Source organism: Ranitomeya variabilis, chromosome 6 (genome assembly GCF_051348905.1).
Source record: "Ranitomeya variabilis isolate aRanVar5 chromosome 6, aRanVar5.hap1, whole genome shotgun sequence".
Taxonomy (NCBI): Eukaryota; Metazoa; Chordata; class Amphibia; order Anura; family Dendrobatidae; genus Ranitomeya; species Ranitomeya variabilis.
The window spans coordinates 455164548-455188529 of NC_135237.1; the positions used below are offsets into that span (position 1 = coordinate 455164548).

Below are 23982 nucleotides of genomic sequence, written 5' to 3' on the forward strand. Positions count from 1 at the left end.
CATGACCCCCGTCACATGACCCCCGTCACATGACCTGGGGGCCCACAGTGTCTGAACAGCCCGGGGCCCTGGCTACCCTTAATCCACCCCTGGTCACGCAGGTACTGCACGTGGTCACACAGTGGCTCTAAAATGGCTACGGTGAAAATGCTTGGCATAATCTACTCTGATTCTCAGAACCCAAGGGATGCTCTGGCCTTCACTCTTTAATCCCTGTACAGGGATCTAGACTTAAACAGCTTGCCAGCTGCTGTTCGGTGGCGTAAGTCAGATTCAGGAGGTACAAGAGGTATAAATTTGTCAAACAGGAGAAATGTCAATAACCTAGCCAATGTCAAAGAACAGCATAAATCATGATGAACCCCAGTAGCACACAACACTTGTAAAGTCAGGAAGCACAATCATTGACTGGTGGTGGTAAGTGACTCTCAGTGATTTATATAATGAGCAGCACCACACAGTACTGACAATAGGAAAAACCCAAACTAACAGGATTAACCACATAGCTTCTGGACTAGCAGAGGCACAAGGCTCAGCAATAAAATAAAATTAATCCTGTAAGTATCACCAGTAGCAAAGGCATGGCACTGCCTAGTGGCCGAAGCAGTAACCGGCAGAGATGTTACAACATTGCACCAAAGTGCAACAAATTGTAATTAGTGATGAGCGAATATACTCGTTACTCGAGATTTCTCGAGCATGCCCGTATTTTTTAGTGCTCGGAGATTTAGTTTTTCTTGCCACAGCTGAATGATTTACATCTGTTAGCCAGCATAAGTATATGTGGGGATTCCCTAGCAACCAGGCAACCCCCACATGTACTTATGCTGGCTAACAGATGTAAATCATTCAGCTGCGGCAAGATAAACTAAATCTCCGAGCACTAAAAAATACTCGGAGGACCCCCGAGCATGCTCGGGAAATCTCGAGTAACGAGTATATTCGCTCATCACTAATTGTAATATATCCTGTAATTATGGGTATTGTCCTGATAAAAATAGGGCATGAAACTCTACACTTCATGATCAATTCACTTTGTGCACTTACACAATCCTCTTTCTGTTCTTCTTCATACATCATTTAGGTTCTATGTTGTCAAACAAGGGTGACAAAACCTGAAATGTCCGGTATGTAATGTATAGTAAATATGGCCAAATGGTTCCATCTGGTGCGCCGCCAAAATACATTTTTTTCTGAGCCTTATTCGATTTTTCACTTACAAAAATAGCCAACTTAACCTTATTTGTATGATTATACCTGTATTGTTTTTTCCTTTCTACTTCTCAGGTTGACAGTTTTGAACTGGAAGCCGTGTCTCTTGGTGAACTGAGGAAAGTTGTACTTGGACATGACAGAGAAGGGTATGGAGCAGGAATGTATCTGAAGATGGTCACAATTAAAGAATCTCAAGACTCGTCTACTGAATGGGTTTTTCCACTTTGGAATTGGTTGGATAGTCATCTGGGTTTATGTCAGACAGTCTGCAAATTGTACACAACAGGTACAAGTTCTATCCACACTAGTACATATTTAGTAAGGCTTTAATAAGATCATGCAGTTCAGTTTATTCATTTTTTTTTAACCCATCCACGATTTTTGACGGTTATGTATGTCAAAAGTTGTGTCCCTGACTTTGATGGGGGCTCGCACATGGAGCCTGAGTCTTTCCCTGCACATGAAGGCTGATTTGGTCAGACGTCATGTGCCTTTAACAGCAGTGGCTGGAGCGGAGCACCTCCTGTGGCTGTGAACATGTTAAATGATGCTGTAAATCTGTGCCATGTATAGCACAGGAGATCAGACAATCTCAACTTCAAGTCCTCTAGGGGGACTAATACTATTAAATACAGTAAAAAGTGGAAAAACGAAAAGTTCAAATCATCCCCTTTTGCCCCATTAAGAATAAAAAATTAAAAATACACATATTTGGTATTGCTGTGCACAATAAAGTCTCATCTATCAAAATATAAAATAAATTAATCAGATTGGTAAACGGTATATTGAAAAGAAGATCAAAACACCAGAATTGTTTTTTTTTGCCACCTCAATATTGCAATAAGAGGCAATCAAAACATTGTATCTACCCCAAAATTATATCAGTAAAACATCAGTTCATGGCACGAAAAGTAAGCCCTCACAAAGCTCCATATCCTGAAAAATAAAAATGTTATGAGCCTTGGAAAATAGCAACAAAAGCAAAAAAAAAATGTTTGTTTACAAATTTTTTGGAAAAAAAAATTGACACTTAAAGGGAATCTGTCACCCCTTTTTTTCAATTTGAGATAAAAATATGGTTCAATTGTGCCTGAGCTCTGCTTTACAGCAGTACCTTTCATATCCCCCGATTCCCTGCCTTTGCTGAGAAAATACCTTTGTAATCTCTCTGTTTTCATATTTAAATTACCCCGATCCAGTCCAATGGGCGGGGCCAATTCACCATCTCTCCCCTTGATCCTCGGCGTGCTTGACCTAACGAGATCTGTGAATAGCACAGATCCCGTACAGTTTCTGCACGTGCGCATTGAATTGGTCTCAACGCCTGCGCAGTATGCTTTACACAACTGTGGTCAAAGCATAAAATCACTATTGCACATGCTCCCGCATTTTTCATTAAGTTCTATGCCCCCTTGCATGGCAAGACTTCCGGGGCACAGAATGTCATGGAAAATTCTGGGGCATGCGCAATAATGAGTTGTATGCTTTGCCCACTGTTGGGCAAAACATACTGCACATTAGCGAGAGGCCACTTCAATGCGCGAGCGCAGAAAAAAACGGCAATGCAGGACAGAAGATTAATTATTGTGTAGAGCAAGGCAGGAGGTGGAGAGAAACGGCGAATATGTCCCGCCCATTGGACCAGACCGGGGGATTTACATACGAAAACGGAAAGGTTACAAAGGTATTTTCTCAGCAAAGGTGGGGAATCAGGGGATATGAAAGGTCTTCTGTAAAGCAGAGCTCAGGCACAATTGAACCATATTTTTTATCTCAAATCGAAAAAAAGGGGTGACAGATTTCCTTTAAGTTAAAAAAAAAAAAAAAAAGGTATACTTGTTTGGTATCTGTGGACTCATATTGACCTGTAGAATCATATTGCCAGGGCCATTTTGCCATATATTGAATAAGGTAAATAAGAAAAAAAAAAAAAGTGGAAATGCACTTTTTTTGCAATTTCAACAAACTTGGATCTTTCTCCCCATTTTCCAGTATATCATATGATAAAATGAATGATGTAATTCAAAAGCACAAAACAAGCCTTCATACGGCTATATTGATGGAAAAATTAAAAAGTTATGACTTGGAGAATGGAAGTAAAAAACGAAAACGAAAAAAGGGAAAATAACCTGGGATTGAAGGGGCTATGGCTCAGTTCCCACTATGAGTATTTGGCCAGGGTCACACTTGCAAGTTCAATGCGAGAAACTCGTGCAGCAAGTCCTTGCACTGCCAACAGCACTAGGGACAGGAGCGTACAGCTACATAGAAATACATGCAACCGCATGCTCCGGTCCCAAGTGCCGGCGGCAGTTTGGGACTTGATGCAAGAGTTTCTCGCATTGAAATTGCAAGTGTGACCCCGGCCTTTAGTGCATTTTTGATGCTTCAGAGTTTCTACAACAAGTAGCATAAGTAGGCTCCTTGCTTTTTTAATTGAGTTTTTAGGGTATGTAGTGGACACTTTAGGCAGCATTTTCAGAGCAAAATCTGGGCAGAACCTCCTAAGTTCCAAGTTTTTGAGAAATTATATTGTTTTTGAGGAGGTTTTTGGAGAGTTTCTTTGTAGTTTCTGCTCCAAAACTTCCTAAAAAGAAAACCTCTGTAAGCGCATAGTGAGTTTTTTACATGAATTTTATCGCATTTTTCTCTGCCCTGTTTTCTCTTTCACTTCCTTTCTCCATTGCAGTGGACATCCAGGAGAAATCAGTGTTTGGAGTTTAGCCCCAACGCGAAGGCCGGGGTCACACTTGTGACTGCAATGCGAGAAACTTGCGTGAGTCTCTCGCCTCAATACCCGGCACTGCCGCCGGTGGTTCAGACCGGAGCATTCAGCTACATAGAAATACATGGAGCCGCACACTCCGGTCCCAAGTGCTGGAGGCAGTGCCGGGTATTGAGGCGAGAGACTCGCGCAAGTTTCACGCATTACAGTCACAAGTCTGACCCCGGCCTAAGAAGAGTCCAGTATGAACCCAGATCTTTTAAGTTCGGATTCACTCTTCTCTAACTAAGAACAATGCAAGCTGTGCTGTGCAGCTCAGTAACTGACCAGTTCTGTCCACCGCCAACATCGGGAACAGCTTATCGGCGGGGGTGTTATCGATGGGGGTGTCGGGTGTCGCACCCCCACCGATCAAACATTTATGACCTATCCTGCGGATGGCCTATCAATGTTAAAGTCCTAGACAACCCTTTAATTTTGGCCTTAATACTGTTGCCATAAATGAGCCAAGATTTCGCTCTTGTGTACCTGGTCAGCTTGTGAAGATTCTCTAATTTGCCAGCAGTTCTACTCAGGTGCTCTTTTTGCTATTTCTGTTCTACAAAATTTCACATGAAAGCGAAAATATTCCTTTTTGATAGACAAAGTTACAACTGGGTATCTCACAAAGCAAAACTAAAAAGACCTGATTTGTCTAGGACAGTTTTCAAGAACTGTTGCCATGGTTACCATTAGTGCAAGACGTCTTAACCTGTAATGTGTCAAATAAATATTCCATGATTTTCTTACTCATTTTATGGTCTTTTTCTTGTATTTTTCTGTTTTCTCATATTTAAGGCAGGAGATTATCAACAAGCCCCATACCTATCGCTCAGCTTGGCGGCTTATGGATAATTGATATTTCTGGCTCTGGATTTGAGAGTGCTGAGAATCTGAACAGTTTTTCTCTTTCATTTTATGGTAATGGGGGTAAAGTACAAATGGAAGTAACAATTAGTGGGAACACGCTGCAGGTCAAGGTATTTATAACTCACTAACAATGAATTACGCTGTATGACAATATAAAGCAGACTTCTGTTGTATTACATCTCTTATATTTTGTGTGTTCAGGCTGTTCCTAGTTTTCTACATTATAGTGATTTGTAAAAATAGAGTACGCATGCATTATGTAGCCTCGAAGGAGACTGCCATAATTTTTGTTATTTAAAGGGGTAGTGCAATAACTAACATACAGTGGGGGAAATAAGTATTTGATTCCATGCTGAGTTTGTAATTTTGCCCACTGACAAAGACATGAACAGTCTATAATTTTAAGGGTAGGTTAATTTTTTAACATTGTAAGATATAATTTAAAAAATAAAATCCAGAAAATCACATTGTATAAATTATATAAATTTATTTGTATTTTGCAGTGAGAAATAAGTATTTGATCCCCTACCGACCATTAAGAGTTCTGGCTCCTCCAGACCAGTTAGATGCTCCTAATCAGTTATTTACCTGCATTAAAGACAGCTGTCTTACATAGTCACCTTTATAAAAGACTCCTGTCCACAGACTGAATTAATCAGTCAGACTCTAACCTCTACAACATGGGCAAGACCAAAGAGCTAAGGATGTCAGGGACAAGATCATAGACCTGCACAAAGCTGGAATGGGTTACAAAACCATAAGTAAGACGCTGGGTGAGAAGAAGACAACTGTTGGTGCAATTGTAAGAAAATGGAAGAAATACAAAATGACTGTCAATCGACATTGATCTGGGGCACTATGTAAAATCTCACCTCATAGGGTATCCATGATCATGAGGAAGGTGAGAGATCAGCCTAAAACTACATGGCAGGCACTGGATTATGATCTCAAGGCATCTGGAACCACAGTCACCAAGAAAACCATTGGTAACACATTACGCCGTAAAGGTTTAAAATCCTGCAGTGCCCGCAAGGTCTCCCTGCTCAAGAAGGCACATGTGTAGGCCCGTCTGAAGTTTGCCAATGAACACCTGGATGATTCTGTGAGTGATTGGGAGAAGGTGCTGTGGTCAGATGAAACAAAATTGAGCTCTTTGGCATTAACTCAACTCACTGTGTTTGGAGGAAGAGAAATGATGCCTATGACCAAAGAACACATCCCCACTGTCAAGCATGGAGGTGGAAATATTATGTTTTGGGGGTGTTTCTCTGCTAAGGGCACATGACTAGTTCACCGCATCAATGGGAGAATGGATGGAGTCATGTACCATAAAATCCTGAGTGACAACCTCCTTCCCTCCGCCAGAATATTAAAAATGGGTCATGGCTGGGTCTTCCAGCAAGACAATGACCCAAAACATACAGCCAAGGCAACAAAGGAGTGGCTCAAAAAGAAGCACATTAAGGTCATGGAGTGGCCTACCCAGTCTCCAGACCTTAATCCCGTAATAAACTTATGGAGGGAGTTGAATATCCGAACCTTCGAGTTGTCAAAGAATAGCCACAAAATCTTAATGATTTAGAGATGATCTGCAAAGAGGAGTGGACCAAAATTCCTACTGACATGTGTGCAAACCTCATCATTAGAGATGGGTGACTTTGCTCAAGTTCCCTCTTATTTAGCAAGCTATAGCACTTTCCGAATAACCTGCAGAGGAAACCCAGCTTCCTGGATCATGCCGGCCGATCATCTGATCGGCACCGCAGCTGCATGTGTCGCAGCTGTGTGATATTCACGACACATGCATGGAAAGCCCAACAAACAGGCTCTACAGTGGGTAGACCCCTTTACATTTTTCACTCTTTGTTTCATTGCAGACATTTGTTAAATTCAAAAAAGTTAATTTTTTTCTCATTAATGTACACTCTGCAGTGTCTGCACCCCATCTTGACTGAAAAAAAACAGAAATGTAGTAATTTTTGCAAATTTAATAAGAATGAAAAACTGAAATATCACATGGTCATAAGTATTCAGATTCTTTGCCCAGACACTCATATTTAAGTCATATGCTGTGCATTTCCTTGTGATCCTCCTTGAGATTGTTCTACTCCTTCATTGGAGTCCAGCTGTGTTTAATTAAACTGATAGGACTTGATTTGGAAAGGCGCACACACACCTGTCTTTATAAGACCTCACAGCTCATGACAGACCAAATGAGAATCATGAGGTCAAAGGAACTGGCCAAGGAGCTCAGAGACAGAATTGTGGCAAGGCACAGATCTGGCCAATGTTACAAAAGAATTTCTGCAGTACTCAAGGTTCATAAGAGCACAGTGGCCTCCATAATTCTTAAATGAAAGAAGTTTGGGACCACCAGAAGTCTTCCTAGACCTGGCCGTCCAGCCAAACTGAGAATACGTGGGAGAAGAGCCTTGGTGAGAGAGGTTAAAAATAACCCCAAGATCACTGTGGCTGAGCTCCAGAGATGCAGTAGGGAGATGCGAGAAAGTTCCACAAAGACAACTATCACTGCAGCCCTCCACCAGTCGGGCCTTTATGGCAGAGTAGCCCGACGGAAGTCATATGAAAGCCCACATAGAGTTTGCTAAAAAAACACGTGAAGGATTCCCAGACTATAAGAAATAAGTTTCTCTGGTCTGATTAGATGAAGATAGACCTTTTTGGTGATAATTCTAAGCGGTATGTGTGGAGAAAACCAGGCACTGCTCATCACCTGCCCAATACAATCCCAACAGTGAAACATGGTGATGGCAGCATCATGCTATGGGGGTGTTTTTCAGCTACAGGGACAGGACAACTGGTTGTCATTGAAGGAAACATGAATGCGGCCAAGTACAGAGATATCCTGGATGAAAACCTCTTCCAGAGTGCTCTGGACCTCAGACTTGGCTGATGGCTCACCTTCCAATAAAACAATGACCCTAAGTACACAGCTAAAATACCAAAGGAGTGGCTTCAGAACAACTCTGTGACCATTCTTGAGTGGCCCAGCCAGAGCCCTGACCTAAACCCAATTGAGCTTCTCTGAGAGACATGTAGATGGCTGTCTACCAACGTTCTCCGTCCAACCTGACAGAACTGGAGAGGATCTACAAGGAAGAATGGCAGAGGGTCCCCAAATCCAGGTGTAAAAAGCTTGTTGCATCATTTCCAAGAAGACTCATGGCTGTACTAGCTCAAAGGATGCTTCTACTCAATAATGAGCAAAGGGTCTGAATACTTATGACCATGTGATATTTCAGTTTTCTGTTTTAATAAATTTGCAAAAATCACTACATTTCTGTTTTTTTTTCAGTCAAGATGGGGTGCAGAGTGTACATTAATGAGAAAAAAAATTAACTTTTTTGAATTTACCAAATAGCTGCAATGAAACAAAGAGTGAAAAATTTAAAGGGGTCTGAATACTTTCCGTACCCACTGTAAATATAGAGATAACAGTGCAGAATTTGGAACAAACGCACTGTCACAATATCCCATTTAGGTCAGCAGAAAGACAATGCTGAACCAGAATCTGAGAATGTATAGCACACTAATGAAGAATGAAGACAAAGCAGATTGTTAAAATAACGAAAACAGATTGCTTACATTATAATGATTGAAGTATTGTATCTATCGGATTAGAAATTTAAGTTACCCCGTCATCCACATATCCGATTCCCATTGATTGAAATGAACAGGAATAGTGCCTTTAAAGGGCACCTGTCACCTCGATTTTTCAGTATGAGATAAAAATACTGTTAAATAGGGCCTGAGCTGTGCATTACAACAGTGTATTTTGTGGACCCTGATTCCCCACCTATGCTGCCAAAATACATTACCAAAGTAGCCATTTTCCCTGTCAATCAGGCTGGTCTGGTCAAAAGGGCGTGGTGTCTTCCCCCAGATCTTGCTTAGTTTTCCGTTGGTGGCGTAGTGGTTTGCGCATGCCCAAGGTCCCGAATCCACTGCACAGGGGAGTTAAAAGAGCGCGATGTGCACTATTTCATTGGTGAAAGGTGGGGGCGGCCATCTTCCTTTGGCTGCGCGTGCGCAGAAGTGGTGCTCTGTTGGCCGCGGCTTCAGGAAAATGGCCCCGGGATGCCGCGCGTGCGCAGATGGAGATCGCGGCGGCCATTTTCCTGAAGTAGAGTTCGCATCTCGGCTTCAGGAAAATGGCCGCCGCGATCTCCATCTGCGCACGCGCGGCATCCCGCAGCCATTTTCCTGAAGCCGCGGCCAGCAGAGCGCCGCTTCTGCGCACGCGCGGCCAAAGGAAGATGGCCGCCCCCACCGATCACCAATGAAATAGTGCACATCGCGCTCTTTTAACTCCCCTGTGCAGTGGATTCGGGACCTTGGGCATGCGCAAACCACTACGCCACCAACGGAAAACTAAGCAAGATCTGGGGGAAGTCACCACGCCCTTTTGACCAGACCAGCCTGATTGACAGGCGAAAACGGCTACTTTGGTAACGTATTTTGGCAGCATAGGTGGGGAATCGGGGTCCACAAAATACGCTGTTGTAATGCACAGCTCAGGCCCTATTTAACAGTATTTTTATCTCATACTGAAAAAACGAGGTGACAGGTGCCCTTTAACCTGCTGATGGTGCCACCTTCCTGGAAGGACCTGCCAACTCATCACCATCAGCTTCACTTACCTCCCGATGCGGATATGATTGACACTGCACAACCCATTTTATTGTTTTTTCCCCTGGCATTTTGTTAACCATTTACCCTCCTGTTTTATTTTCAGGATGAACTACAAGTGGGCACGTTCTTTAAGGTTCAGGCTTCTTGGTCACATACACAGGTGTTCCAGTCATGGCATTTATCCTCAATACACATGAAACACACAGTGACGAATCAGGAGATGTGGTTCAGTTTTCAATGCTGGATGAGACCTAATGAGGACAGATGTGTCGAAGTACCGGCACTGTATCCATATAAAGATCCCCTCCCAGGTGAATATTGGCTTTTTCATTTTTCTATTACACATCCACATGGTGTGAAATTACATTTAATGAAAATGTGCATGAAAATTATTTCCAGTGGTGGAATACACAATTTCTATACACACTGGAGATCAAATGACTGGAAGGAGCGCAGGCCGAATGTACATCTGCATGCAAGGAGAACGTGGAGAAACAGGAAAAAGAGTTCTCAATGTGTCTGGCAATGATGTCATTTCTTTAACCAAAGGACAGGTAATGCTCGGGGACAGTATTTTAGGTTGGCTGTGTAACTGTAATAAAGTAATTATGATAGTTCCTTTAATTTCTCCACTCTATATGCCCAGCTCAGTAGTTCATGAGTTGAATGCTCAAGGACCACACAAAAAACACAATATATTTCAATGTGTGAATGCTACCCGTGCTGTAAGTTTTGTAATTCCTCATTCTGTATTATTGGATACACCCAGCTAGAGGGGTATTGATCTTCTTTTACCTTCACAACCGCAGAAATTCATCATACCACAGATTCCATGCACACTGTCTAGATTCCTCTATCTGCCCCTTGTGAGTCGGCGGCCATGTGTCCGGCAAAATAGAAATCCTCACACAACTCTGTCTACAGACAAAAATAGTTATGGGTTTCAGAAAATGGAGACAGAGAATGATTTTTTAAAGATTTTTGTTTTAGCAAAGTAGTAATAAAAAAACTAAATAAATTTGGTATTATCCTTATCATATAGACATGCAGAAAAAAGTGACATATTAATTCATTCTGCACTGGGAGTGGTATTTTAACCCCTTTATGACATGCGTTGTACATGTACTGTGTATGTCGTGTCTCTCCCTTTGATGTGGGCTTCGGCGCTGAGCCCACATCTTTCCCTTCACATGTCATCTGTTTTGTAACAGCTGACATGTGCCCCTAACAGCCATGGGTGGAATTACAATCCACCCATGGCTGTTAACCTGTTAAATGACGCTGTCAATCTCTGACAGTGGCATTTAATGTGATCACGCCGGAAGCGCATCACTAATCCCGCCCATCTGCACCTGTGTCACATGACCGCAGGTCGCGGATGGGTTGGCATGACAACCCGGGGTCTGTAGCAGACCCCTGTAATTGTCATTGCCAGATTGCTGTGAGCACCGCCCAGCGGTCAGCACTCATAGAAAGTGAGCATTTCTGCTACACGCAGGCGATCTGATCATCACCTGTGTGTAGCACAAGCGATTAGAAGATCAAAGCTTCTAGTCTTCCATCGAGACTATTGAAGCAAGTGAAAAGTAAAAAAATGTTGTAAAAAATACAAAAAAAATTCAAAAAATACAAAAGTTCAAATCACCCCCCTTTCGCCCCATTCACATTAAAACAATAATAAAAAAAACACATATTTGTTATTGCCGTTTTCAGAATTGCCCGATCTATCAAGTAATAAAAAGAATTAATCTGATCAGTAAACGATGTAGCGAAAAAAAGTAAAAATGCCAGGATTACATTTTTTTGGTCCCCGCAACATTGCATTAAAATGCAATAACGGGCGATCAAAAGTTCATATCGGCACCAAAATCGTATAATTAAAAACTTCAGCTCTGCATGCAAAACAATAAGCCTTCACTCAGCTCCAGGTCACGAAAAATGGAGATGCTACAGGTCTCAGAAAATGATGAATTTTTTTTTTTTTTTAAATTTGGATTTTTTTTCACCACTTAAATAAAAAAGAACCTAGACATATTGGGTTTATGTGAACTCATAATGACCTGGAGAAACATAATGGCAGGCCAGTTTTAGCATTTGGTGAACATGGTAAAAAAGAAAATAGATTGTGGAATTGCAATTTGTTTTGCAATTTCACCGCACTTGGATTTTTTTTCCCGTTTTCCAGTGCACTATATGTTAAAACCAATGGTGTTGTTCAAAAGCACAACTCATCCCACAAAAAACAAGTTCTGACATGGCCAAATTGTTGGAAAAATAAAAAAGTTATGGATCTGGGAAGCAGGGGAGCAAAAAACAGAAATGCAAAAACGAAAATGGGCTGCGGTGTAAAGGGGTTAAAAAAAAATCAAAGAAAAACTGAGCATCCCAAAATATTGTTGTTTTGCTCATTTCACCACTGAAAAAGTGTAATAATAAGTGGCCAAAAAGTCATATGCAGTGGCGTAGGTTGTCAGTGCCTGGGCAAAGCAAATATTCTGCACCCCTTAAACCATGACACATTAGTGCTTATAAACACAGGTATTGTAATTTTAGGAAAATACTTAAGTAATTGTATTTTTAACTCGTATATTCAAATAAAAAAAAAATTATACACATGTTTATTTTTTTTATTGCTAATATTGTTTTTAATGTAATTATTTTAGTCCCCTAACCTTATCCCTAAATCTAACCCAGTCAATAGCCCTAAGACTAACCACAACTCTAATCTGATCCTTAACCGTAACTCTAGCTGGGATAAGAAAAAGGGTAAAAATATAAATGCAGGTCATAGTAGTGAATGAAAACAGCATTGATTGATGTGCAATGCACTTGATTCAATGTGATTTTCATTCATTAGGTGCTAATCTGTAGATTGTAGCAATGGAGATCAGTTTGTGATTGGCTGCTGCTCTCTACATTGGCACTTTATTTCTGCAGTAAACAAAAAGCATAAATTTTAAAATGTCAGAAAATAACAACCGAATGGTGTTTCAGTTTCTATATTTTCATAAAAGTTAGCTATTAGGTTGTATGTGCACCAAAATGGTGCCACCAACAAATACTAATCCCACAAATAACAAGGGCTCAAAAAAATAAAAACTTCTGGAATGTGAGAATAAAAAATAAATCTGGACATTAAAGCCAAATTAAGTGTAGTCCTTAACCCCTTAACGACCTTTGCCATGTCCCTGCCATTGATTTAATCAGCCATCATGTGCCTCTAACAGCCGCGGGTCATTCTCTGACAGCAGGATTTAACCCAATCCTTTGTGCTTTCTACAGCACAAAGGATCAGATTAGAGTAGAAAAGAAGGAGAAAGACTGGTACACTGTCTTATTAAAACATTGTGTGCTTGATGAACGGTCTTGTGGTCCAGACTTGTTGAGGAGGGAACCTCAGCAACACAAAAGAAAATTAGACTGTAGGTCAAAGGAGTCAAAAACAGGTATGTTCCAAAGTTTCGACCGGAAGCGGTCTTTGTCAAGGGCATCTGCATCTGTGCAAGTACAGGTATGTAGAAATCTAGTAGAGCAATAACGTAAATCATCAAATCTTTCATGTCAAGGACCTGTGAGGAGCAGGAGCTGGAAAACAGGAAATGCAGCAAGCAGGGTTTAAACCGCTCCCAGTCGAAATGTTGGACCATGTCAGTTTTAACTCCCTACTGCAAGACCTACTGTCACATTTCTTTTGTGGTGCTGAGGTTCCTTCCTCAACAAGTCCCCTTAGAGGACTAACAAATACAATACAAAGTGAGAGCAATATTTTTAAAAGCATGAATAAAATTTTAAAAACATTTCAAATCACCCCCCTTTTGCCTAAGAAAAAATAAAACGATTACAAAAATTCAGTTATACACATATTTGTTATCGCTGCATTTGTAAAAGTCCAATCAATCAAAATATAAAATAATTGAATCCGATCAGTAAATAGCGTAACGAGAAAAAAAAATCAAAAAGTCGGAATTATGTTTTTTTGTCAGCTGCAACATTGCAATAAAATGCAATAAGAGGCGATCAACACATTGTATCTACCCAAAATGATATAGGTAAAAATGTCTGCTTAGAGCGCAAATATAAATCCTCACCATAGCAAAAGAAGAAAGAATAGGTCATAAAGAGGGGATCACCAGACACAAGGATATAGCGTTAAATAGATAATTCTTTATTAACTTGACAACACGAGACAACATGCACAAAACATTAAAAACACTAAAAGTAGTCACACTTGTGACATGATATCTGTAGACCAAAGGCTCATAATAGGGCCAACCGCCAATGACTCCAACAATAAATGTGCTATGCACAATAGTCTACTGCCTATATAAACAGCATATCCGGGGTCCTTGTACACAACAACTGTCAATGTGCACAATATTCTAGGCAAGGACTAACCTCTCAGAGCATCACTGTCAATGTGTGCCCACCTGTGGCTTTATGAGGCAGAGGCCGTATTAGTGACACAAAACACAATAAACCAGTGTGAATGCACGGAATAATATGCAATGTGCAAAACATGAACAATGGCACTGTAGTGAGCTGCCTCCCTCTGTATAATGAGAAAGATGTTAAAGAGATACACGCTCAAAAAGATATTACTAATAAAAATCTAGGACTCTAGCAACAAAATTTAGGACAAATGCAATGAGTAAGCCATTAGTCCAACCCAGGATGAGCACATAAAGGTTAAAGGGAACCTGTCACCCCCCCAAGTCGTTTCAAACTAAAAGAGCCACCTTGTGCAGCACTAATGCTGCTTTCTGACAAGGTGGCTCTTTTAGTTCTGGGTGCTGTAACTACCGAAATAATCAGTTTTATTATTTGTCCGAAATACCTGCTCCTCAGTCAAGTAGGCCAGAGTTTCCCCCCTGCTTCAGACAGCACACAGCTGTCGCTCACTTCTTCTTGGCGCCGGGCGCCGCCTCCTCCTCACCGCTGTTTTCAAAAGTAGCTGGCGCCTGCGCTCTTTTGCCCTGCCTGGTGCGTGGCCGCCCTGCTTGTGATTCCCAGCCCTGCAGTGACTTATGATTTATTCACATTGTGGGGCTGGGAAACACAAGCAGGGCGGCCGCACAGGCGCAGTCAGCTGGGCTGCATATGAGGAAAGACGGCCAGCGCTCACTGTGCCTGCACCAGACAGGGGATAAGAGCATAGGCGCCGGCTACTTTTGAAAACAGCGGTGAGGAGGAGGCGGCGCCCGGCGCCAAGAAGATGTGAAAACTGATTATTTCGGTAGTTACAGCTCCCAGAACTAAAAGAGCCAAACCGCACATCCAAGCTCTTTCCACCTCCTGTCGCCTCCAGATCAAAAATATCTCCAGAATCCGTCCTTTCCTCAACCTTCAATCTACTAAAATGCTTGTGCATGCCCTCATCATCTCCCGCCTTGACTACTGCAACATCCTTTTCTGCGGCCTCCCTGCTAACACCCTTGCACCTCTCCAGTCCATCCTTAACTCTGCTGCCCGACTAATCCATCTCTCTCCTCGCTACTCCTCCGCTTCCCCCCTCTGCAAATCTCTTCACTGGCTCCCATTCCCTCAGCGTATCCAGTTCAAATTACTAATACTGACCTACAAGGCCATCCATAACCTGTCTCCTCCATATATCTCTGAACTAATCTCCCAATATCTTCCCTCACGTAATCTCCGTTCCTCCCAAGACCTCCTACTCTCCTCCACACTTATTCGCTCCTCATCCAATCGCCTCCAAGACTTCTCCCGAATATCCCCCATCCTCTGGAATTCTCTGCCCCAACACGTCCGGTTATCCACCACATTCGGATCCTTCAGACGGAGCCTGAAAACACATCTCTTCAGGAAAGCCTACAGCCTGCACTGACCCCGCTGCCTCCTCATCACTACCGAAGCTACCGCCTCACCAACTCCGGATCTCCTGCAACCCCCAACCTACTGTCTCCTTCCCCATAATCCTGCAGAATGTAAGCCCGCAAGGGCAGGGTCCTCGCCCCTCTGTATCAGTCTGTCATTGTAAGTTTGTCTACTGTAAGTGATATCTGTAACTTGTATGTAACCCCTTCTCATGTACAGCACCATGGAATCAATGGTGCTATATAAATAAATAATAATAATAATAATAATAGATTACTAAGACCAATTCAGGTGCCTATATATGAAAGAGCCAATAGGCGGTGTTTAAACCATAATTTAGAATGGACGTGCAGTGGCAGTATAGTCCATGACTTGAGGTGACCAAAGGATTCCAAAAACTCATATGCAATAGCAACTTTTTAATTAAAAATGCTGATCCAGGTCCCAAGATATTAAATTGGCGCAAAGCGGGGATACAATCAATTCTTATGAATAATAAGTTACAAAGATGGACAACCATAATATTGGCTGTTAATAGTCACTTAAACGGGCATGCATACCAAATAGCCAGGTAATATAAACCCTCACCCAGCCTCCAGATCACAAAAAATGGAGACGCTATGGATATCCGAAAATGGCAACACAAATGAAATTGTTTTTCTTACATATTTCCAAATTTTCTTCCACCACTTAAATAAAAAAAAGTACATATTTGCTATCTACGTACTTGTACTGACCTGGAGAATCATATTACCCGGTGAGTTTTACCATATAGTGAACATGGTAAATAAAAAACGTTTTTTGCAATTTCCACACACTTGCAATTGTTTGCCTGATTTCCAGTTCATCATATGCTGAAATGAATGGTGTCATTCAAAATTAAAATTCAGCCCACAAAAAAAAATCCTTCATACAGCTATGAAGACAGAAAAATAAAAAGTTATGATTCTTGGAAGAAGGGGGGAAAAAGCCCCGAAAAAACACAAGGTTGTGAAGTGGTTAATATGTACAAAGAATAACTACACAACACAAAGAAATGATGGCCCAAAACTCATTTCATGTGAAGACTTGAGCCACATTGGACAATGTACTGGGTAAGCTGGGTAAGGACCAGACCGATACAGTATTGAAAAGAAACAGAGCCAAGCAGCATCCCCGCTGGTTCCTACACATAATTACTCCATTTTATTAGTTCTACAGCATATTACTATTTAGAAATGAAAATCTGGTACTCTCGAATCTAATATCGTATATCTAACTCCACATCTAGAAATATGGCTTGAGATATGCAGCAAGGAAATTTAGTTTTGTCATGGCTTCCTTTCCTTGAAAATGATAAAAAATGATAATCTTTAGAAGCTGACACATAGCAATGAAAAGACTTGTATTCATACGATTCTCTTAGGTTCATACAACACACGGGGTAAAGAATATGCACTCGTCTACTATTTGAAACCCACAGGCGAAGCAGTGGTGAGCGTGACTCCTTAGGAGCTGATTACTAGCAGTAGAATGGACACACATGGCTATGAACTGCTAGGTTATTCTTCAACCTTCACATAAAACCTATATACGATGTACAGGCATTTTCCTTAGCGGCAGGAAGGTTTGTGAAGGTATATATTATTCTGTGGCGAGTCCAACAGCCTTGTGTATTATGTGATTTTCTAACATTCAGAAGCTAGACAGGGAAATAACCCTACTCTTTAGCTGCATTATGTGAGCGAACAAATATATAACATCTAGAATAGGCTTAACATATTGTGAATAGATGGCTACAGATGTTTAATGGACCACTTCAGTCAAAGCTGCAAATGCAAATTAGAATAATGGCTCAGACCGGTCCAACTGAGTAATGACAAATTCCCTGGTGGGCCCCTGAGCCGGGGCATAACTATTTCAGTCACAGATAGTGTAGAGAGGGCTTCCTGATACCAGCACTATTTTCAGCTAAATATGTTTCCTTGGGAGCACATCCAGTTGAAAGGAAACACAGAGCAGAGAACCAATGACTCCCTGCTCCACAATACCTGTATATGCTGCCAGCCTATCAGAGGCCGACCTCAGAAGGAGGCAATAGCACAATTATGTCACTGCATTGTGCCGCCTGTGAGGTTCGATGGAGAGAGGAGAAAGAGCAGCTTATCATGGGAGCAGGAACAGGTGAGCGGAATGGTTCTTTTTTAATTGCCATGTAAAGAGGGGGACATTAGTCAATATTGGGACCACAATGGGGACATTATACTATATGGGGGCTGGAGAGGGGACACTATATTATATAGGAACCAGAGAGGGGAACATTAAACTAAATGGAGGCCAAAATGGGAGACATTAAACTGTATGGAAGCCAGAGAAGGAAATATTCACTATGGGGCTACAATGGTGGACATTATACTATACTAGATGGTGGTCCGATTCTAGCACATCGGGTATTCTAGAATATGTATGTAGTTTATTTATGAAGATTTCAGAATAATGCAATGAATACACAGGATTCGGCCAGCCGGGCGCGACCAATTAGCGAAGCGTGGTTCAAATTCCACGCCAATTCGTGGCCGGACTGCATCTGTTGCTGATTGTTCACGGCCGGGCACCACCAATCCATGAAGCCAGGGCTGGCTCCAGGCTTTTGAGGGCCCCGGGCGAAAGAGACTCACAGACCCCGTAGCATATAACTCAGCCCACGTAGTATACTGCACAGCCATGCAGTATATAGCACAGCCACGTAATATATAGCACAGCCACGTAGTATATAGCACAGATACGTAGTATATAGCACAGCCCACGTAGTATATTGCACAGCCACATAGTATATTGCATAGCCACGTAGTATATAGCACAGCCTACGCAGTATATAAACACAGCCCATGCAGTATATAGCACAGCCCAAGAAGTATATAGCAAAGCCCACGCAGTATATAGCACAGCCCACGCAGTATATAACACAGCCCATGTAGTAAATAGCACAGCTTACGTAGTATATAGCACTGCCCACACAGTATATAACACAGCCCATGTAGTATATAACACAGCCACGTAGTATATAGCACAGCCACATAGTATATTGCACAGCCACGTAGTATATTGCACAGCCCACGTAGTATATAGCACAGCGACGTAGTATATAACACAGCCCACGCAGTATATAACACAGCCCACATAGTATATAGCAATGTGGGCACCAAATCCCTGTTAAAAAAGAATTAAAATAAAAAATAGTTATATACTCACCTTCCGGCGGCCCCCGGATTCAGCCCAGGCCTTTAGCGATGCTCTTCGCAATGCTCCGTTTTAAGTAATGCCTTGCGGCAATAACCCGTGATCATGTAGCGGTCTCACGGGACAGCTACGTCATCTGGGGTCATTGCCGCAATGTCTTCTTGGGACCGGAGCGTCGCAAGGAGCGGGAAGGGCTGCCGCGGATGCCGGAAGGTGAGAATATAATGATTTTTTTATTATTATTATTATTATTATTATTATTATTATTTTTAACATTATATATTTTTACTATTGATGCTGCATAGGCAGCATCAATAGTAAAAAGTTGGTCACACTTACAGGGGTAATGGCAGTGTTAATGGACTGCGTTACACCGCGTTATGCCGCAGTGTAATGCAGTCCGTTTAACGGACTGCTAAAACGCTATGTGGGTGCTGACTGGAGGGGAGTATGGAAAGCACTGACTAGAGGGGAGTAAGGAGGGGCCAATTCATGGCCGGACTGTGCGCGTTGCTGATTGGTCGCGGCCGGCTGGGCGTGACCAATCAGCAACAAGCGATTTCCATGACAGAGAAACAGACAGACAGACAAACAGACGGAAGTGGACCATAGACAATTATATAGATAGATGTGGACCAAAGAGAAGGACATTATAGGGCCACAACATTAACAATGCCCCTCATTGTGATGCAGTAAATTAACAATGTCTTCTTTGTGGCATTATACATTAATAATTATTAGTTTACTAGATGGAGGCCCAATTCTAACGCATCGGGTATTCTAGAATATGCATGTCCATCTAGTATATTGCCCCGCCATGTAGTATATTGCCCAGTTACGTAGTATACAGCACAGAGCCACGTAGTATATTGCACAGCGATGTTTTTTTTTATTTTTAACATTAGATGTTTTTACTATTGACACTGCATAGGCAGCATCAATAGTAAAAACTTGGTCACACAGGGTTAATAGCAGCAGTAACGGAGTGAGTTACCTGCGGCATAACGCGGTCCGTTACCACTGGCATTAACCCTGTGTGAACGGTGACTGCGGGGAGTATGGAGCGGGCGCCGGGCACTGACTGCAGGGGAGTAGGGAGGGACTAATCGGACTGTGGCCGTCGCTGATTGGTCGTGGCAGCCATGACAGGCAGCTGGCGAGACCAATCAGCGACTTGGATTCCATCACAGACAGAGGCCGCGACCAATGAATATCCATGACAGACAGAAAGACAGACAGACAGAAGGACAGACAGAAAGACAGAAGTGACCCTTAGACAATTATATAGTAGATGTGGCCATAATTTTTGATGAAAATAGAAAAAATTAGAGTCTTGCTCAACAGGACTGGATTTTCTTTTTCTTTTTTAAAAGAAAATATAGTGACTGGGTCATGTCGACCATGTAATTTTTTCTTTTGTATGCCTATATGCCTATGCCCTATATTTTCTTTTGAAAAAGAATAAGAAAAGAAAAATCCCTTCCTGTTGAGCCGGACTCCAATGTTTTCTATTTTCCTTGATGTGAGGCCAGGGCAAGGCCGGTGTCTGAGCCCCAGGTGGATGAGCACAGAGTAACCGGGTGAGCTGGAATCAAGTTTCTATAATCAAAATGTTTGATGTTGCAACTGTATCAAGGCATAGACTCTGTTGCTGTATGGGTGACACTGGGGAGGGGTATTACTGCTGTATTTGAGCATAAAGATGGACACTACTGTTATTTTGGGACACAAAGGCAATTTTTTGTGTTGTATAGAGGGTCACAAAAGGGGACATATGCATTAATACTTCATGGGGGCCACATTTGTACTGTGAAAGGCTTACAAAGGACATCACTACTGTAAAATATTTTATTTGGGGGGAAACTTATGCTGTGGTATAAGTTAAGTAAGGTAAAATCATTTTTTTCCGAGTGTTATTTAAATGTTTCGTTTTTTAACAACGCTGCTGCCAAACGTTTACAAAGTTAATAGTAAAATATACCATGCAACACTTTTTGTGTCTGCACTTAACTGCTTTGATATATTCTTGAAATCACTGGGATTTTTTTTACAAAACCCATCTTGCTCTTCATGATTTTTAGATGTTTTCCCACAAGAATATAACAGCAGTGTAATATCTGTAATATTAGATTCGTAGCACAATGTCCCCTGAAAACAAACACGGTCCCCTAATTATTCACACCTCTAATCAAACTATTATGATAACAATATCATCCTCTTCTTCTTTAATGCCTGGGTAAAGGACCTTTATCATGTGACTATGGTGTAACAAAAGGTCCTGGACCCTAAATTTGTAGTTGTTGTTTTGCCACGTTTTGAACAAAAAAAAAGGCTGTAGTTTTACTTCAATTTACGCAGAACCACAATTTTGCTGTGCAAAAAGTGGCAAAAGCTCACAGGCAAAAAAAATGAAAGGAGAGGCATGATAAACTTTATTCATTGGTATATACAGCTGAATTGCTTGCCAGGCAGTAATTGTCCATTCCTCTCATAGTCTACTTTCTGTAATTGTTCCTAGCGCCACCCTCCTTGATTGATTGACACTGCGTTTATACTGGGACGCAGTCACGGATGTGTCAATCAACCAAAAGTGGGCGGCACTAGACAGATAATAGAGCTTTAGGAGCTGGAAGTGCATCGTCACACCCCAATGCACTTCCAGACTTCCAGATTATAAAGGGAATAAATGTCTTAGATTTTAAATGCCTAATCAGTTTTATACATGGTTTGTTAGGGTAGAAGTTTCTGAAAGGTTCTCTTTAAGAACCTGGCATTTTACTGATTTTATTAATTTGAGTAACTGTTACTAGAAGTTGTCCTTTTTAAGAAGTCCCATAATGTATAAAAATTTGAAAACCATTTTAATACAAAAATTAACCATTAAATGCATTTAAAGACATACTAAATTCATTAAAGATCCAAAGCTTGGATTGTAAACGTTGCACTCCTCACAACACCTGCAGGTACAGTGCTGCCATGGAGGCTTTGTAGATATCCACCAAGCACATGGATGTTCCCACATACACAAATAAAATACCCCACTGCAGCCAGGAATACCAATGTTATATGTCTTCCCGTAGTCTTCCATGCCTCACTGGTATATCAGTGCAGACTACGGGATCTGCTTCCTGTAAACAGAGGTAATTTCAGGGCTTTCACAAAACACGGGCTGTGATGAAAAAATAAAACCTGCGTACTCTCATGGGGACAGTTTATCCCTCTGTCTGAAAGATCTATTAATTAGGAATGAATAGCCGCTGATGCCCATAAACCAGAGGAACTGTTACAGGACTTTATCAGTAATTTGCCAATACGCTGGCAGCATACTGTATAAATGTTTTAAGGAATAGTAAAGCATTTAATAGCAGCCAAACCGAGCTTATTCTCCCATTATAGGACCATTAATCACAGCGAAGTATCTCATCCACACGTGAAGGAAGACAACTTTTATTCAGCTTCTGTTTTAGACATATAATGGATATCATGTATTTTTTTACACCTATTTTTAGACGTAAATGTACCTAACATTATTTTTTAAGGTTTACATTTATTGAATGAGTGTAAATATATTGATTAATTCACCTTTTATGTCTTAAAGGGAACCTGTCAACAGATTCATGCTGCCCTAACCACGGGCAGCATAAATCAGACAGCGGCTGCAGAATTGCATCTAGGTATTAAAGGGGATCTGTCAGCAGTAGTGTTGAGCGATACCGTCCGATACTTGAAAGTATCGGTATCGGAAAGTATCGGCCGATACCGGCAAAATATCGGATCCAATCCGATACCGATACCCGATACCAATACAAGTCAATGGGACTCATGTATCGGACGGTATTCCTGATGGTTCCCAGGGTCTGAAGGAGAGGAAACTCTCCTTCAGGCCCTGGGATCCATATTAATGTGTAAAATAAAGAATTAAAATAAAAAATATTGCTATACTCACCTGTCCGACGCAGCCGGGACTTCAGCGAGGGAACCGGCAGCGTTGTTTGTTTAAAATTCGCGCTATTACTTGGTTACGTGAATTCCCGGCTTGTGATTGGTCAGGTCGGCCATGTTGCCGGGACGCGGACCAATCACAGCAAGCCGTGACGAAATTACGTCACGGCTTGCTGTGATTGGTCCGCGTCCCGGCAATATGGCCGCCCTGACCAATCACAAGCCGTGACATCACGGGAGGCTGGACACGCGCTCATTTTAAAATGGGCGCGTGTCCAGCCTCCCGTGACGTCACGGCTTGTGATTGGTTGCGCCGCGGTCAACCAATCACAAGCCGGGAGGCTGGACGCGCTCATTTTAAAATGGGCGCGTGTCCAGCCTCCCGTGACGTCACGGCTTGTGATTGGTTGCGCCGCGGTCAACCAATCACAAGCCGGGAGGCTGGACGCGCTCATTTTAAAATGGGCGCGTGTCCAGCCTCCCGTGACGTCACGGCTTGTGATTGGTTGCGCCGCGGTCAACCAATCACAAGCCGGGAGGCTGGACGCGCTCATTTTAAAATGGGCGCGTGTCCAGCCTCCCGTGACGTCACGGCTTGTGATTGGTTGCGCCGCGGTCAACCAATCACAAGCCGGGAGGCTGGACACGCTCATTTTAAAATGGGCGCGTGTCCAGCCTCCCGTGACGTCACGGCTTGTGATTGGTCAGGGCGGCCATATTGCTGGGACGCGGACCAATCACAGCAAGCCGTGACGTAATTTCGTCACGGCTTGCTGTGATTGGTCCGCGTCCCGGCAACGTGGCCGACCTGACCAATCACAAGCCGGGAATTCACGTAACCAAGTAATAGCGCGAATTTTAAACAAACAACGCTGCCGGTTCCCTCGCTGAAGTCCCGGCTGCGTCGGAGAGGTGAGTATAGCGATATTTTTTATTTTAATTCTCTCTTTTACACATTTTAACATTAATGTTGTTGCGATACCCGATACCACAAGAGTATCGGAATCCCGGTATCGGAATTCCGATACAGCAAGTATCGGCCGATACCCGATACTTGCAGCATCGGAATGCTCAACACTAGTCAGCAGGTCTTTGCTACCTCACCTGAGAGCAGCATGATGTAGGCAAAGAGAAGTTGAATCCAACGATGTATCACATAGACTACTGGGTGCAGCCGTTCTGACACAGATATTTAGCAATGCAGCAGAGCTGAGGAAGCTAAACCCGCCCACATCAGGCTCAGGATATACATTTTCTATAGACACTAAAGGGAACCTGTCACCCCCAAAATCATATATGAGCTAAGCCCACTGGCATCAGGGGCTTATCTACAGCAATCTGTAATGCTGTAGATAAGCCCCCGATGTATCCTGAAAGATGAGAAAAAGAGGTTAGATTATACTCACCCAGGGGCGGTCCTGCTGCGGTCCGGTACGATGGGTGTCGCAGTCCGGTCCGGGGCTTCCCATCTTCTTACGATGACGTCC

At 42.3% G+C, this 23982-nt stretch overlaps 1 protein-coding gene across 1 annotated transcript in view; it reads left to right on the forward strand.

Moving 5' to 3' along the window:
- RP1 (RP1 axonemal microtubule associated) overlaps positions 1 to 23982 on the forward strand; it is a 729254-nt gene that overhangs the window by 449910 nt on the left and 255362 nt on the right. The window contains exons 35-38 of the mRNA XM_077271713.1: positions 1288 to 1501; positions 4778 to 4959; positions 9606 to 9813; positions 9902 to 10056. Of these exons, the coding sequence (XP_077127828.1) occupies positions 1288 to 1501; positions 4778 to 4959; positions 9606 to 9813; positions 9902 to 10056 (759 nt within the window). The remainder of the gene's footprint in view (positions 1 to 1287; positions 1502 to 4777; positions 4960 to 9605; positions 9814 to 9901; positions 10057 to 23982) is intronic.